This window comes from Fringilla coelebs (genome assembly GCF_963513975.1).
Source record: "Fringilla coelebs genome assembly, chromosome: 3".
Classification (NCBI taxonomy): Eukaryota; Metazoa; Chordata; class Aves; order Passeriformes; family Fringillidae; genus Fringilla; species Fringilla coelebs.
In genome coordinates, this window is record NC_140030.1 from 81680151 (window position 1) to 81698947 (window position 18797).

General features: G+C 38.0%; 1 protein-coding gene across 1 annotated transcript in view; it reads left to right on the forward strand.

Moving 5' to 3' along the window:
- The window catches only part of SMYD3 (SET and MYND domain containing 3), a gene marked incomplete at its 5' end in the record, with an annotated part of 379357 nt that overhangs the window by 307046 nt on the left and 53514 nt on the right, over nt 1-18797 (forward strand). Inside the window, one exon of the mRNA XM_084203616.1 lies at nt 3584-3694. Within this exon, the coding sequence (XP_084059742.1) occupies nt 3584-3694 (111 nt within the window). The remainder of the gene's footprint in view (nt 1-3583; nt 3695-18797) is intronic.

The window sequence follows — 18797 nt, forward strand, 5'->3', positions numbered from 1 at the left end:
CTGCAGAAGCCTTTTGATCTTATATGCCAAAACAGAAAGAGTGCAGTCTGTTAAGCACTTCTGTAACTCTGTCTCAGGACCAGATTTCTGTACACAACCCTCCCTAAGATTCTGAGACCCATGATTGCAAAACCAAGCAGATTCCCTTTTTTTTCCCTTTCCACTAGCATTGAAATACTTGATTTTAAATTTTTACAGAATTTTCTGTCTAGAAATTTTGTGGCTTATATTCTGTTAAAAAAAAAACCCAAAAAACAAAACCAACAAAAAAACAAAAGCAAAAACCCAACAACAACAGCAACATAACCCCACACAAATGAAGTCCACTGCATTGTGGTAGTACTGGAAAATTGTGTCTACCTCAGTTGGCAGATGAGGAACATGAGAAACTAACCACCATATCCATGTTTAAAGAATTTCTGTGTCAGAGCAAGAAGCAGGGCTCAGACAGTGCAGTATTTCTAAGGAGAGAGTCTTAAAAGTCAATAAGTCACATGGCTGTTAAATAATTCCTTGCCTCCATAAATGTTTTTAATATATATTCTCCAGTTTGGGGGGAAAAGATTTATTGCATTCTTTATAAACGATGCAATAAAGAGACAAGCTTTGGTCAGTTGAAGTAATGTTTTAATTAGTAGCATACATCCCACATGCAAATACCATTAAGACAACCTTTGATAAATGGGCATATTTCCTAAATATGTACAAGTTAAATGAGCCTTGCATCTAATGAAGTGATCCAAAATTAAAGCAAGGACAGAAGAGAGACTTGAATACAGAAATTTTGTTTTTAAACAATTAAATTTTTAGTATAGGCTCAGTCACTGTTAGGTTGATCATGTTTCTAAATATTCTAGTTATGTTTTATAACTCTACAACAAACATTTTTTCCCTTATGGATTTCTGCTGGCAGAGCTGGGAATTTGAACTTGGGCAAGAGAGACCCTAAGTTGTTAAAATGCTAAAAGGAGAGATAAATGTGATGAAGCCTCTTCTCCTCTTTCTGCCCAGTCATATGTTTTAATCCAGAGCATGTTGGTACGTGACTGTTCATATCCACAACTGTTTGGCAAGAAGGTTTTTAAACTTCTTCCTACCCTCAAGGTTTCTGCAACATAAATGAAAAAGGGGGGAGGGGGTGGAAACCAAAAATATGAAGAGAGAAAGGGATGAAGCCTGTAGGCTGGATAGGTGAGGTATATTTGGTGTTGGCTCTGTGTTTATTTTGCAGTATTGTAACTAAACCCTGCCTAATGATGGTTTCAATAGTAATGACAGGGTTTAAACCATTGTCTTAAATATTTTGGCAAAGAGTAGACTAATCTCACATCATTTTTTTCCCCAGAAGATTCCTACTGTCTTGCACTGTGTCTGAACTTGGTTAGATCCTTTTTACTGTTGGATGCCACCTGAACCTAAAGCCCAGTAGGACATGAGTCAAAACCAGAGATGTTTGTGCAGAGGACAAGAGACAGGGAACAGCCAGTGTGTGACATGATTTTGACAGAAAATGCTTGTGAGTTGCAAGGAGACATGAAGATTGGGAGGCTTTTGATGGGAGAGGGAAGTTGGTTTTTGAATGTCTGAAGGATGAGGTGAGGACTGCAGCTTGGATGGAAAATACTTTGTGGGAAGGAAGGGAGACAGATCTTTCTTACCACACCAAGGGGGATGCAGATTAAGACCAGCTGTGGAAAGAAGTGAGGACAAAGTTGTTGGGGTCACTGAAGAGGTTTGAGAAATCAGAGTAGGGCAACAAGGATTGTTAACCTGGGGAAAGCAAGTGAACACGGTGGGGAAAGGTGAAGGACAAGGCTAAAGGACAGATCTGAGACTCATTGTACCAAAAGCCTCATCCCATTGTACCAAAAGTGTCTATGCAAGGATCTAGAATTTATGGCTAGAAAACAGGTTTAGATAATCAGGTGTTGAGAATAAGACAGGAAAATGATACTCATGTTGAGGGGTAGAGAAGAGAAAGAATAAGAGGGACGTTAGAGATAATGGGGCAGAAGAGACAAGGAGAGAAAAGGGAGAAAATAAATAAGCAGCACAATTTCCATCCATTCACTGCAGAAAGATCAGAGGGAAGCCTAAGGCTCCCATGTAAAATATTAGTACAGACGGTTCTGCTGTAAGCCAGCAGTGGTGAAACTAATCCTGTCTTGGCTCAGACATGCACAAGCTGGGACAGAACAGCATTATCTGGAATTCTAAACCTAACAAAGTTCTCACACTTGCTAACTTTTGATTAATTGTGGAATTTTAATTTGTCTCTTTCATTAATTATACTATTAATCTTCAATTATGAGGCCATATTTATTTTAAATGCTTGACTTTGCCATCTCAGTAGACTTCTTTTAACACAGTTCTCCTTCAATATGTAATCAAATTACATTATAATAATAAATGAAAAAAAATGCAGGCATTGTTTTAGTTGCTTGTTAATTGCTCATTCAATTAGAATGCCCACTAATTTGCAAAAATGCAGGTTCTGACAGTGGATTTCGTGATCATTACTGAAATTGGTCAGGTTTTCCTGTAATTTCTTTGAATGGGCTCTCATGATTTAACTGAAAACCATGTGAAAATTCTCCCAATTAGTTGAAGTGCCTAGGCTCAGGATGAAATAATGTGACCTGATTTTTTTTCAGCTCTGACCCCTCTGGAGTGTTTCAAAGTGTGTTGGGCGGGTGGTGTAATCACGGAATAACATGGTGACTGTACACTGGTCTAACTGAGCTGTTTTTTTGTTATATCCTTTTCCTTATCATTAGTTTGTGCCTGTGAAGCACTTTAAGCATTTCAAGAACTCTACAAATGGTTAGTCCTGTAAAATTCTTTCTGGCAGGCATCAAAGTGAACAAACTACAGACTTCTCTGTAGCTCATTGGAATTCACTCTGTTCAGTGTAAGAAGTTGAAAAATGGCACAAATTTAGGCACAAATTTTCTTTTATCATTTTAATAAATCTTCTTGTCAGTAGTTTCAACAACTTAGACTGCAATGCTTTTGTGCTTCCTTGGTCACAAGGGAAGCATCACAGACATACTGGAAATGGGTATGGCATAAGAGGAATTATCCACAGGCTCAAACATATATTTGCAAGAAAATAGGGGCTTCCCTGAGAAAAAAATTTTGGAGATAGTTGGATATTGTATAGCAGCAGTGGTAAAAACACACTTAAGCTCTGGAGCTCGACAGAAAATGAGATTTCGTGCACAAGGGATTCAGATACTTTATGCACAGCTTCTTTGCTATCTTTTCTTACTCTCCTTTCTTTTCTTTTTCTTACAAATGAGGATTGAAAGTTGAAATAGTGATAATTTGGGGTCAAATTAATAATTTCAAACAATATTGATCTTGAAATGTGAAAAAGTGCTCTTCCATGGAGATTATTTTTCTCTTTTTCTCACCTTCTGTAAAAGTAGTCAACTTCTTCAAGAAAATAATCTGTTAGCATTTCATTTTACGCTGGGAAAAATGTTGTATGCAAAAAAATGTTGCCTCTGCTTATACATACACAGAACATGGATTTTTTGTAAAACATACCAACTCTTGTTTTTTAATGTACTGCATACAGCTCACCATCAGCTACGTTGAATCGCTGATGCCTACCAGGGAACGCCAGAAGCAGCTGCTGCGCCAGTATTGCTTCGAATGTGATTGTCCACTCTGCCAGAATCAAGAGAAGGTAGGCTGGGAGAAGAAATTCCTTGCCAGTGAAACGAATCTTCAAGGCCTGTCAGCAGCTTTCCTTCCTTATCATAATACTTATCTTTTGCTACTAATTCAATGGCCAGAAGAGGGGAGAAAATTGCCTCTGCCCTCATTGTGGTTTTTTTTGCTGTGAAAGACAACTCTGAATGAAAGAAAAGCAGGAAGTGTTGGCATTTTTCTATTCAAAAGAGTAATCTTGGAACTTCAACTGAAGCCACTTGTCTGATACTACAGGAAGGTTGTGCTTATCCTCAAAATAATGTTGAATTAATTTTGCCTAACACCTGCATCAGTAATTTTCAAGAACTACCAAACTTGTTCAGCAGTTGTTAGAGAGAATGGTGAACATCCTTGGGCCACTTTGTAGTTTTTATGCTCACTTCCATCACAAGTTCTTGGAGTAGCAGGTCAGTGGTTGTAGTAGGTAAACTTTTGTTCAATATGATCTCTTACTAGGGTTCAGCCTAGCCTCATTTGATTATATTCTGGTTTGCTTCATATTTATACAACCTTGGCACACTATATTTGTCTCAAAGGCTGAAGAGAGATTAAATGGAATAGGCAAAATGAGGCTGGCTTTATAGCAGCTTTTATGCACTTAGCCTCTTTTGTTAAATGTACAGTTGTTCTTATTTTCACAAATGCCTGTTTGGAGTGAGTCACCTGTCGTAGCTAAATGTGTTCCTGTAAGATTAGAAATACCAAGAAAGGTATTGATGAAAATGTAATTCCAAGGAGCATAATATGGTTCATGAAATAATAGCTGCACAGAAAAATAAAAAAAAAAACGAAAAAGAAACCCCCAAAGTTTAAACTGCAACATATGCTTTGATTCATCAGGAGGCAGTTCAAAAAAGAGAACACAGAAAATTTCGGGCTTATGACATAATGCTAAATTACCTCCCGTCCGTGTTGGCATTCTGTGCCTGAAAAAAGCTACTGCAATTCTACTCAGGCAGTGAAGTGAAGACCTCTTTTTATCTTTCTTTTAAAGATGGTCACTCAAGTGCCATGAAATCTTTCATTAGTTTTAGGTAAATGGAGATGCAATGATGATTAAGAAAAATAAGCAGGCTATAGAGTCTTCAAGGATCACTTAACAGTTTGTCAGAGGGTAGGCAAGTGGAGTAAAGACCATTCAGCATGTGGGATGTTTTAGGAAATAATATCTCTATTGGTGTATATGTCATTGTAAGAATCGACATACAACATCAAAAAATACTGTAGTGAAATTGCATGTGTATATGTTAATGAAAGCAATACTCTCATACATAGGTTAAAATTAATTCATTGTCTTTTTCTTTTTGAAAATATTATTTCCATTTGTGTTCATAGTCTATAGATCTTTGTTTTGCCCTTTCACAAAATTTCCCTGGGAATGATACTGTGAAATGTTTGGAAAGCTCTTTGTGACCACATTCTGAAATTCTGTGGTTGTCTGGTTGCTACCATGTTAAGAGGTCTGTGAAGGTCTAGAAGCATCCTGGCAGCTTGGTCTGTTAATGTCTATGAAGAGCACATCTTTATCCTCAGTTTCAGTTTAGAGTGATTAAATGTTATCTGCAGCAGTCCTCATAGCACTGTGTTTCATTTCTCTGTGACGACTGAATTTGTAAAACCTCTACATGACTAGTTTGTTTGGGTTTTTTTCCCCATTTATCTTAGTCACTGCTAGTAAGCTGAGAGTCATGTAACACTGCAGGTACGGCAGGAAATAATATTTTTGGAAATTCTGGATTTAGATTTAGATGCTTAAAATTGATAAAATCATTCAAAACATCCCTGCTGAAATATCCCTAATACTGTGACAAATTTCCAAGTCATGTTAGAAGATTTTTATAAAGCAAAATCTTTGTCAATAGAATAGGCAACAGCTTTGGATCATCAAGAGTGGCAGAGTCAATATTGTGAACCAATATAGTCAGCTAAAAGTAAATTCCCATAGTGCAACATTGCTTTGCAGAAAAAAAGATAGTTTAGTCAACAGCAATTCATCTCATGTATCTTTCTTATAGGTAAAAATGCAAATTCCAGAAATGCTCTATCCATTCAAGTAAGTTCTTGTGTACTGGGGATTTTTTTCAGTTGCAGTCATCTCATCCAAAAAGCTAGAACCCGTTTTGAAGTCACATTTATAGACACTTACACAAACACTTCTGGAGCTTGTGTTACTCCAGTCTTGCTGAGTGTGCTTGTGAGCTGCTGAACACATACTAGGGATTAGTGAAAGCTCTCAAGATGCACACATCAATTTACAGTAAAGTTTTTAGTCAAGTGATTTGCACTGTAGCTTTTATTCTACATCTTTTGTGATATTTTAAAAGTGATCCAGCGAATCCCCTGGGAAATATATGTTACAAGTTTATATGAGGAGCCCATAAACCTTATGTTTATTTATAGTTTGTTACATGCATCCTTGTTTATTCATATTTATAAAAACACTTGGCAAGATAATTATCAATGAAATTTATGTTTCCTACTGTATTTTTTAAAGGCTTGTTCATTTAGTGTTAAATGCCTGAGTGAAAAAGGAAGATGGTATCTTTTCCGTTCTCAAGTCAGCTACTAGACTGCAAGTGACCTTGGGAAATTTGTTTTATTCAAGACCAACTTTTGTGTTTTCTAAGATCCAACCCTTATTTTTCATAATTGGTAGGAAGCCACCATTTCAATTTGAGCTCAACAGGTTTTTGACTAGAAAACAGATCAGACTGTATTTGGGATCATTTTTGTGAATGTTTGGTGAAGCTGTGGTTTGTTCAGTCTCTAAAAATGCAGCAAGAAGATAATTTATACTTCTGCTGAGTATTCTGGTACCCAAAGGATAATGAAGAAAGGTGCTGTATTTTCTAAGGTATTTTAGCTTTATGCGATGGATTTTTTAAAATGAGAATAATTCCTTAAAGCAGAATGGTTTGGGGTTTATTTGTGTCCTTTGTGCCTCCCTCATAGGAAGAGCAAAGACAAGCAGCTCATTCATACTGTCTTCAGTAGAAATCCATGAAAATTGGAATGGATAAAAGAGGTTAAAGGAATGCCTTGAAGTAAATTGCCCTCTCTTTGGACAGATAAAATTTGATGAGAAAAATTATGCTGCTCCATTGAATATACATAAGCACAAAATCAAGACTGACACGGTCACATTTCTGTGCTAGCTGGCATGGATAACCAGAGTGCAGTTACAACACTGCCTGGATGTACACAGCTCCCTTGCACAATTGTCAGGATCTGAGAGTGTAGTTATTAGATATTAGAGACAGGCAAATGCTACATTTTCAATATCATGAAAGGGGCTGCAGCCCAACCACAGGGACCCGTGCTGAAGCCAAAGTTACTGAAGTTTAGCATCGACTGATGCACACTGGCACCCACCAGAGCAAGGGAAGGGTTCCATGGCTGAGCAGTCACAGCAGCAGTGCATGCAAAATGAGAGGGAGTGTTCCTCACTGGTCACTGCTGGTGAAAGGACTCCAAAGTGAATCTTTTGCGATACAGCAGTAGTTCTTTATCTTCCTCTCCAGCTGTGAGCGCAGCCATGGAATAATCTTAGGTGCATAGCTGCTATCAAGGATGAGAAAACATAGAAGCAAACAGTGGCAATAGCTGAGCTGGGAATCTTAAATAATTTTTGTGCCTGAGCCTCAATGTGAGCTGCATTTTAATTCTAAGGACGTACTATAATGCTGGCCAGTGTCTTTTAGCAGCTGGACAAGCAGCCTGGCAAGTACAAATACACCACTGTAAGCTGGTTAAGAGAAGATTGAGGTGAATGTTTTGGTGGTTCAGTTCCTGAGAAATTAAATGGTACTGACTACAAATCTAAAAAAGACTTTTGTCCAAAGTTAGAAAAAACAAATCAGGAACTAAAAGAGGGGGAAAAAAACGTGTCTTCCTAAAAGTCACTCACAGAATACTTCCTGTCTGTCAATACTTTAAGTTATAGCTACTGTACTGTCTTCAGTTTATTGTGTCTTTGACAGCTTTACCCATTATTCTTTGCTCCATTTTAAGATCAATCTCCACTGTAATTCAGGAATGTGTGCCAAGCTGAACTCGAGGCAACATTTTACTATTCCAGCACATAAAAGCCCCTTCCATTAATTATAATTAAAGATGGGTTTACATCGATGACAAACATTTTAAATGAAGAACAGTTTTTTCCACAGTCACAAGCCAGAGAATTGTTCATGTTGTACATCTTCATCCAAGGATTTCAGGGACATTTGTGATTATAGAATGGTTTTGTTATGAGTCGGGTTTCTCTTTTGGAGCCAGGATTTAATATTTTAGTCTAGCTTGGTTTTTGGAAAGCTTTTATTTATTACAAGGTCAAAAGCAATGGACTTGACTCTGAATCATTTTTATATTTGGCCAGTGTTTGAGAATTGCCAAAGTTAATAACAACATAATGCCAGTAAGCATGTCATTCCTTTAATCATTTCTTTTGCTTTGCAAAAAGTACTTACTTATATTGCAGAGTGAATTTTGGTAGAGAACATCACAAGTCCAGTTTCCAATTCAAGGGCTCTCAAAATCAGGTCACCTGAACAGCAACCAAGCTATCAACTTCTACATAAAAACACCACCTGCAATTCTTTACCTGTTATTACATAAATCCACCAGCTCTGTTATAAACCCACACCCCCCAAATAAGTTCCTGAACCTGAAGTTTTGACATTATTATTCTAGCAGAGAGAGCAACACAACTGTAGTTTAGAACTTCATCAAATGTAAGTAAATTGATAAAATTAGTTGCTGCAGTATATGTCTGTGGTTGATTTGCCTCACCAGATTTCCTGAAAGAGACTTGAATATGACCAAAGATACATTATACAACATTTTCACCTTTGATCTTAATGTTTGTTCTCAGCAATACCTTTGAAGAATATGTTCTTAAATTACAGAGGCATTGTTAGATGAAGAGTATTATTATTGACTGTTGTTTCTAATTAGGATGTATAAGCTTCATGCAAGATCACTACACTGGTGTTAGTACAAAAATGTCACCCTCCCTCAGGGATCATATATTTAGGACACAGGAAAGACAAAATTATACGTTAAGAAGTGCCTTTAAAATTGCTGAATTGTGAAGTTTCCATAAGTTTGTGTCCCAGTTTTCCTAATATTTATTTATTTTTAGACATTTACATTCTCACTAAGTTTCCCAAGTACAATATGAAAGATAGACCTCCAAATTAATTCTAAAGATGAAGCCTGGGAAGCAAGGATTGTTGAAAACCGGTCTCTATGCAGCCAACTGAACATAAAACCCTTTGATCAAAACAAAGACAAAACTAGGAGCATCTGTTTCTCTAGTCATGATTCTAAAAAACTTGCTAAGTACCAAACAGTGTGTTAAAAAATTATCAGGATTTTGTTCCAATAGAATCCTGCTTTAATTAATTTCCTATCAAAATACAGAGTTTGCAATAGTTAATGGTAGAAATTTTTTCATTCCTCATCTTTTTTACTGTTTTGCCACTAGAATTGCCTTTGAAGCAAACTACAGGATGACATCAAGCCAGAGACAAGTGGGTGATGTTCATCCACCTCCTCTTCCAGCCCAATGTCAATATAACCAGTGCCCACAAAAGTCAGTGGCAGCAATTGGAGCCTGCTGGGTCACAATGCTGTTTCTCTCCATAGGTGGCTGGCTATTTCTTCCCTCTGGCAAGGCATTTGGTAGTGACGTAAACCCTGGATTCATTCCTGAAATCCAGCAGTCAGACTAACACTCTTCTCTTTCTTTCAGAGGATCTTACCCTCTTGGGATGGATTTCCAAACAGCCAAGGACAGAGGGCTTTTATTTTTCTAGTGCCAAAAATAGCAGTAAAAAACAAGGCAGCCGCTTCTAATTTCTGGGATCTCTTGTTCATTAACAAATGCATCATGTCTTCAGCTTCTTAGCATTTCTTACATGACTTCTGAGGCTCCTTCCATCTTTCAACATTGTATTTTTTTTTCCCTCTGAAGTGCAGTTCCAAAGACAGTGGTGAATGCACTGTGGTCATTTTTCCAGGACAGCTTGCCTATCGCAGTTGCTTTGGGACTGCCTCAGCGTGCTCTGGTCACCACTTGGCAGCATCCAGCTGGAGCTCACTTGGGTTGTCAAGGTCATGGAAAGGATCTGGCTGTTCTTATAAGTAGACATGAGTTGAAGGATGTATGTAAACTCTTGGCCTTTTCAGGAGATCCTTAATAGGGCCGCCTGTGTCGGTTTGGTCCATCGAGTTCATATTTAAAGCAAACATAGAAGCTGGGAGTGTGGCACCCTCCTGGGAGTCTGGCTTTCTGCTCATCCCAGTGGAGCAGAATCTCATTCCTTTCAGATCCAGCCATCTAACAGGAAACTTCAATCTTCTGGCAGATGTTGTAAGGAGAAACACTTTTTTTACCCAAGGAAGAGAGGGCATTCTCATCACTTTTTTAGACTGTTGCAGCTACATTTAAGTGCCTGGATGCTTCTGGATCTGTCCTTTCTGGATGTCCAGCTTCCTTGGGAATCTTAGAGCTAGCAATTAATGGTAGGATTTCTTTTTTCAGATGTTGTCCTTCCTACAGCAGTCACTATTTGGTCTCTGCTGAATGACAAGCAGAAATAAGAAAGGTCTCATTCTGGATTAGCAATCTAAAATAAACATAAAATATTCAGAGAGAAACAGCAGTAATTCAAATATAATACTAGGTCAGAAAAATCACTTTCCAAACACTTTTTCATGCAAGGATTTTGGAGGGACTTTTTTTCCCCTAAACATGTATGCAAGCCAGTCATTGCATTTTCTGAACTTGAATCTCTGAATTCTCTTTTGCTGGAGCTCCTATAAAATCTTGTGTGTTCCAGCCTGTCAAGGTGGTTTCTAATAACAGTAGTACCTTAGGGAATAATCTTGATTTTGGATGCTTTTTCTTGATCTGTTTATCAGTCACTTTTTTTGATTTTGCAGTGTGTTGGATCTTTTAAAATGCCATTAATTAGGTGATTTGATTGAAATATGATAGGTTTCAATTCAGATCCCATAAGTCATTAAAAAAACCAAAAAGGGTGTTGCAACTTTAAACTGCAGATTTCTGGACTGAATAAGTTTTGATTTTCTGGATACAAAAATCTATCTGGTTGAAGGTCATCCACTTTGGACAAAATAATATCTACATCAGAACCAGAATGACATTTTTCCTAGCTGTTAGAGCAGACCCTATGGGGTAAGGGAGCCCCACAACTCTCTTAGTGCTTCAGGTGATGGGTGAGACTCAGGTGAGTCCAGGATGTGCACTGTATCTTTCTTCTAGATTCATGTTCCAAATCAAGTGAAAATAGGAGCTTGGATCTTTTTCTTTCCAAGTGTATATGTTAATGAGCTATGAATTTTAAAGAAAAAATAGAAGAAAGTGATTGGAAATACCTTTTTTTATTGGTTCTCTGGATGTAAGCAAAATCCTTTCTGACAGTAAAGCAATTTATCATTTACCTTTGAAAACTCAAACTAGGACTGCAAAATTATATGGGCTGACCATAAAGTCAGCCTTTGTGGGCATGCTGTATATATTGATCCTTCCATTTTATTGTTTTGTCTATTCTTAGACTTTCAGCTTTTGGGTTAAATATTCTTTTTACTCTGTGCAGTCTAAAACCCTGAAAAACCATGTAGCTATGATTTTGATACTGCTAGTTTTATAAATAATAGCAACAGTAAAGTCAACAATCAATCTGAAATCACACCAACATGGAGGAAAAAAAAAGGTGGAAAAGTAGTCTACTGTTTATCAGCAAATTTGAGAGTTACTTAAATAGGACACATTTTATTATCTCACTGAATTTTTTTTTTTTTTTTTTTTTGCAATATGCCATCTTTAAGTAATTTCAGCTGAAGTTTTTGTTGTTTTTAACTCATTCCTTGTTGAAGACATTGCCTTGAAGACATCACCCAATACTACTCCATGGGAATAAATGTTTTTCATTTATTTTTCCATTCTGAATAAATGTTATCTACTATGGTTCTTAGGATTCTCCTTCATATCAGTGCATTATGTGTCTTTCTTTTCAGATTCTGAATATGCTTTCTGCGTACTCCAAATTTCTGGTTCTTAATGCCATCCTCATTGTATACTTAATGATGCTCAGCAATTTGTCTTTTGTTTCATTTTTCTTAGCCAAAAAAAATTGTCCTGATAAATCTTTCCTTTTCTACAGTGTATTTTTGTCTGAGATCACTTACTGTCCATACAATGCCCAGAAATCACTAGAAATAAATACTGCAAATACAGGAGGTGTAAATGCTTGGTAAAGATTAGCTTCATTGCAGTGCCTGTTGTCCTAGTTTGCTGAAAATTCCAATCAGAGGAGAGGAATAATGGCTGGTTGTGTTAAGCAGGTTTGTGCACATTGAGCCCACAAGTATGACCATGGTTTTACCTTATATGGGTCAATAATAGCTTTAAAAGGTCTGGGAGAAGTTTAATCCAGTGGTCCTGATTTTTATCTGGTAATCTACCCATCATTAAATCTGTGAACTAAACCATTCCCTCTCTTGGAAGAACAGAATATTCTGTGGACCATTTCACTGTGATTGCTTTTTGTGGTGAAGTGGACATGTACCTGCACTGGACAAACACAGCTCTGAGTGGGAAAAGCAGTATTGTGTGCATGTGTGTGTGCAAAAGTACAAGGACAATTTTTAAGATTTTCCTATTTCATGAACAATGTGTTCCACATCCAGTACATGGTGGGGGTTGTTCCCTTTTGCTGCTATTTGTTTTGTGACCTTTGTTAAGTAATGTGAAGCCCTATTTCATATCCCTCTTCATAAATTAGATGCTGAAATGCCCATTATATGCATAAAATTAAAAAAGATGAGTTATTCTTTAGTATATCTCAGTATGGGACTTACTAGAAAGACTCACATTGCTATTTCCCATGCCACGTTGCGAAAGTGTATCTTTCACTCTAGGCTTATTTAAATTAAGAGAGATGGCTTTCCTGCCAGCTGCCTCTAAGCTTTTAAACACTCTTTGCAAGCCAAATTTTATTTTTCAAATATTGATTGACTGATTTAGAGCTGTGTGGCAAGGCCATCAGGTATTATGACTTCATTCTAATTGCTTTTTGACAGTGTAGTAATTCAAAATTGAGGTTCTGGCTGAATTTGTAGGAAGCACCATAGTTTGAGAAAGACAGAATCATCCTCTTCAGTGCCTAAATCATTTCCAGTCCTTAACTAATATCCTCTGAGGTGTATTAAAGCAAGAATGAGCTCATTTGAATAACAAGGAAGCCTATAACTTTTGAGACTGTAAAACTGCAAACTAAATGCTTTGGCTTGAAAAATTGCTGTGATAAGCAATGTGCCATATCAGCTCCTTGCCATAATTTAATTCATGTCACAACAATGCAGTAACTAAGCTGTAGTTATAAATTTTCTATTTGTGAGCTCTATTCTGAGACATGAAGAGAAACTTCGGTGTGTGTAGAAGCCAGCAGGCTTTAGAAGGCTGTATGTACTCCAGCCACAAGAGTTACAGCAGAGGATTGTGGAATTTTTTTGACCCACTGCAGGATGCTGTTTTCCATGGGATTGCTCAGTGTATTGTATGGAAGATGTTGATTATACCATAAGCAGTGGTTTGAACTGGGGACTGTAGTAAAACAGTGTATCACAATTGTGCCCAAGATTTATCTGAACACCATCATTAGGAAAAATTTGTTGCTGCATCATATTGATTATGGTATGAATCTTTGTCTTAGTGTTGGATATAAAATAAAGCTCCTGCACTTCCTTTTACAATATCTAGACAACAAAATTTTTACTCTCAAAGTATTTCAAGTGTATGGTTTTATGTAAAGCTTGCATCATTCCCATGCACAAAAGAAATCCTTCTGAGCTTTGGGTGCTTTAGATGTGATTCCAGCTACTATCTAATAATGCAGTCGTTTCAATCTCTAGATATTTTGTATAGAGGAGAAAGATACTGTGAGGTTCTGTAGCTACTACGCTGTATTTGGTCAATGAAGGTGGGGGTCCATATGAAGTGAGCTGCTTCTCCCCTGCCACAAACCCTGACCTGCAAAAGAAATGTTACAAAGTGTTGAGGTAGCTTTTTGGAAGGGCAGCACTCATCCATCTGACTGGGAGAAATATTTTAGGACAGTTTGTCTGTTTTCAAGCAATGAGTGAAGTGCTCAGAGGAGAGTACTTATCAGAACACAGAGAATTAGATTACTGGTACTGTGGACTGATTGGAAAACTGGAAATCCAGTGTAGATTTTGTAACAGCAAATTATGTTGTTGCATCAGGTCTCATGAGCAGTTGTTTTGAGATAAGCCAAGATGTCTAATTTTCAGTACAGGTTTTGTGGTGTAGGCTACCCTTCCTTGCTGTGAGTCACCTTGGCCCATCACCATCAAATGCTGAAGCATGTAAACCTAACACTGGCAGTCAACAGGAGCTAGCCACATGCATGCATAGCTCCCACAGCTATCCAGACAGTAAATAAAGGCCCTGAGAAATATTCAAGGGTCTTACAATAGTTTCCATGGCATTATGATGTTTTGGAGCATGTCCCTTTTGCTTTCTTTCATATTTTTTGTGAAAATGACTAAAATGTTCCTATTATCGAATCGGAACAACAGAGCACTAGGAAGATATTGGAAACTGTTTCAAGCACTTGTTTGCCTTATGGAGTGTTTCTGACTGCTTCCCTTAAACACTGGAAGAACCTTTTGCTGATTAAATTGGTGTTAATTAGGGAACAGTCAATAATAGTTCTCCAAAGAATTTCTTGAAATGACTAAAACACTATACATAATCTTTTTAAAGTATTTGCAAACCTCTTCTTTGATAATATTAAACTAATATTAATCTAGTCAGAAGTCAAATATTTTGGCAAAATTCTAGAGGAGGAAACTCCAGGTATTGTACTCACTCAGGGAGCTACAGCTGTAAAAAATTAATTTAACCTCTTTATTCATGACCTTAAAAAACTTGGAGACTGGAGAGTGTGGATTTGAGTACTGATGCTAAATATTCAGGAAGCAAACTAGTGAGTTAGGCAACCAGTTTTTATAAGTGCTTTAGGAATTTTGAGATCCAGCAAATATTTTAATTTGTGATTGATCAACGATGTATGATCTTAATTATGTTGCACATTCCATCAGCCTCCTGTATCTCACACCATTCATTCAGAAAGCATATGCTGAAGTAAATACTACTTTTTTACATTGCAGTATACATTTAAAAAGCAGAATTACTATAGCTACAATTTTATCATGTGGTATCTCATGATATTAAATTGTTTTGATATTAGTGTTCAAAAATAGTATCTAAATTAATGTCAGTATATCTTCAGTGAGAACCAATAATTCAATGAGCACAAGTTCTTCAGGTCACTGAAGCATATATTGAACTTCACAAGTAACTACACTTCTACTTAGTGAAGTATTTAGTCATTTGCATAGATATCAACTTCAATGGGATTTATATATGCTTTTAAACTTAAGTGCATATTTCAGTGAACTGATGAATGTGGTTTGGATTATACCTTGTGAATAACAGAAAATTCTGAGGATTTTGGACCTACAAATCTCTTCTGAGCCACTAAATGCACTCAGTGGCACTCCATATCTCCACAGGTTGCAGAATTAAGGAATAAAGAAGATTTGCCTTATAACTGTCAGTTTGTGTGCTGTGAGAGACCTAGAGATTGCCTTAACAAATGTGTAATGTCTAAGACAGTCTGTGAAATAGCAGTCTCACTGTTGCTAGGGATTAGGTTGAACAGTATCTTTGCTCAGGTAGATGAACTAACACAGGGTTTGTTTTTGTACTGATGCTGGAAATTACAAACGTGACAAGAATTTTTGGGTGATCTGGCATAAGGCCCTCTTTCACTCCCGCTAAGCTGTAAGTAATTTCCTTTGCTTTTCCTCACTTCTGGTTTTTATGAGTTGATAAATAGTGAACTTCTTTTTATTGTTCTTCCCACTGTCCAATCAATTTTTATTTCTGCTTGTAGCCTATGCAGCTTGGATGGGAATTGTGCAGTCAGCCCTAAGCTCCTGACACAGGGAGATTTATAAAGGCAGTGCTGTTACAGACACAAAACTCAGTCCTGCTGCTCATCTCCTGACTGGGTAGGCACTGAGGTCTTGGGCCTGCCAAGTGTCAGTCATCCCCAGGGGCCTGAGCTGTGTGTGACACAAAGATGGGCAAGGATGACTCCAAAAAGAGTAGTAGTGTGTAAGGGACCTAGTTTAAAAATAAATATGGTAAATGTTTTGGTCAGCAACCAGAATAACTTACACTTAACTGAAATTACTTCAGAATGCATTAAATACATGTGCCTCTCATTTCAGGAGTCTCCACGTAGCAAGATGCTATGATGTAGTTTAGCTGCTTAGCCCTGTGTATTTATTATGTTTTGACAGACTTGTCTTTAGATACTATCATGCTTTTTTGCTAAGTAGCCTAGCATCCTTTTAGAGTGCTTTTTAAGAGAGAAAATGCTGTCTGTAATATTATTTGTTGAAATTATCACAAAGAGTGGATGTAAAACAGAAAAGCTCTAATAAGAGCATTTGATCTGGGAGCATTACTGGGTTTAAAGAAGTTCCATTGGGCTCTGATGTTCGAGACTAATGAAAACTGAGCTTTTTTTGGTGTATTTTTTCTTACTGCAGGAATTTTTATCTATGCACATTCTAAATATATATACACTCTAAAGGTTGTTCTGACAACACACTTAAATATTAAATCACCATAATAATCAGTTATACATAATGCTTATGAAATAAATCCCAAGTGTATTCATAATAACTCTGTTTGTAGAGTACAGAGCATTTTCATGAATGAAGTGAAAGTAATTGCAAAAACATTGCCAGTAAAATTAATGGAAGACAAAGACTGAGAGAACAATAAACATTTCTGAGAACAGGTAAATAATAGAGAGCAACTGGAATTGCTGGTAAACTGGACTTATTGAAATATAATGCACCACCACTGCAAGGGTGTTCTACATCTGAAAGGGGGATCTCCAGCTAGGATTTATTTCACCACACCTCAGACAGCTACAGGATAAACGTCATCATCTGAGCTAGTTGCTCTAGACTTTCTTTATGGATAAAATGGAGAAGAATGAACACAATTTGACTTTCATTCCTCTGACATATTTTAGAAGCCTGCTTTAGGATAATGCAAGTTGCACCCAGGGAGTGTTTCTTTGTCATAGAGAAGGGTGGCCCAAATATCTACATTTGAGCAAATGAATCTCAGCATGGGTGTCTGAACACTCACAAATGAAATGGAAAACATTGTGTTTTCCTCTGGCAAGGAAATCTATAATCTTCAATCTATATAGCAAGGGAGTCAGTAGGAAGAATTATGTAAATTTTCTTCACTATAAAATTTTCTTCACATTTATGAGATTGCCCGTGTATCATACAAAATACAGATGCAGTGATCTTTGAAAAGGCTATTTAAAAATGTGTGTCTAAAAAAAAATCACAGAAATAGAAATTAATAGCTGAAATGGGATTGCAGTGAAGGAGAATGGAGTATTACTCTGACAGAAATGGAATTAATATTTTCTGCTGCGCAAAATTTTGAACGTGGCAGATATTAGACTTGCAGCAGTAGAGGTTAAGAGTTGTTTGTCTGTTTGCTTTTCTTACCTTACAGTTTGGCTTAATTAAATCTTAGATGGACTCATCTTAGTCCCATTTAAACTGAGTTCTTAAAATAGACTTGCCGATCTTATCTTTCTCTTTATTGAAAGCATCTCATTTTAATAAATTTCCCACAGCTGTTTTTGATGTCACTTTTAAATTTCTATGTAAATATAGCAATGTTGTAACTAAGTGTGATGATGTTAAGGGAGGGTGTCATGGTTTGACCCGGAAGAGAGTTTTTTTTTTTTTGGAAAGTTATGGTCAAACCAATCAGTGGCCAGATGTGAAATTGGCATTTGGTGTGGCCACTGAGGATTTGGGTACGCCTCCGAGAACACACTCAGTGGGTTAAAAAGCAGAGGATTTAGAGAAGACCTTCCTCTTTGGAGTCCGGCCGGTGAGTTGCTCTGACCTCTCCCCTGCCCAGCTGCGTCTGGGCGGGGGAGGGGAGGCCATGCGGCCTGGGAAGGAAGGCCGGAGCCCCGGCAAGGTGCAGGGGTGGAGGAGTCCTGGGATGGTTTGGGCAGCCCCCCTGGGAGAGAGAATGATAGAGACTGTGCAGGCTGGAAATTTGTTATCTTGTGCTGGGAGCACAGCCAGGAGGAGAAAGTGGGGGGGGCGGCAGGTGCCCAGCTGCCAGCAGACCGGGCCGAGCTTTTAACCTTTTTGAACCTTTGGAAGCTTTAAAAACACTGATCCTCCCCAGCTGAGGAGTGAGAGGGGAAAGAGGATGGGAAAGAAGAAGAAGTTTGACTAGGTGAAGAAATGCTTGTAGATGAGAGTGCCCTAGGTGGAGGAGATGAGTGGAGTGGCTTTGGCTGGACTTTTCTCTTACACAGCCACGGGCGAAACCAAGTTCTTCTGATAATACAGAGACTGCTCCTTGGGGGAGGCGGTTGGCTAGAAGCCAGGAGTGACAAGGCCGCGAAGAGAAGCGGAGAGAACAGAGACTGAGGGGGAGGGTGTGGTGGAGCCCTCTGCCTCCAGGGAAGGATCTCTGTTCCTGAGAGCCCCAGGCCCCAGGGGAAATAATATGGGGGGGACAGGTGTCCCAAATGGTGAGAGGCGGCCACTTCTTGGAACTAGGCAAAGCATTCTTAAAAGGACCTAAGGAGCAGTTTGGATCCATGGACAGTGGTGAGAGCGCTGGACATGGAAGGAAGAATGGTCACCGCTACAGATTTTCTTCGGGCGGCTGCAGTGTGTGACATGGAAGCACTGAGGACTTTGCAGTGTTTTCCTGGGGAGGCCCATGGTGTGAGAGGAAGACTCCTCTCTCCTGATGAACTGGGGAGAGTGTGTGTGAAGGAGGGTATTGGAATTGAGAATTGATGTGTTAGAGGGGATTTGTTTGTTGGAGAGGTGGGGGGAGGAGAAGTGTTTTTGAAGATGTTCTATTGTGGATTGTTGTGTGTAGT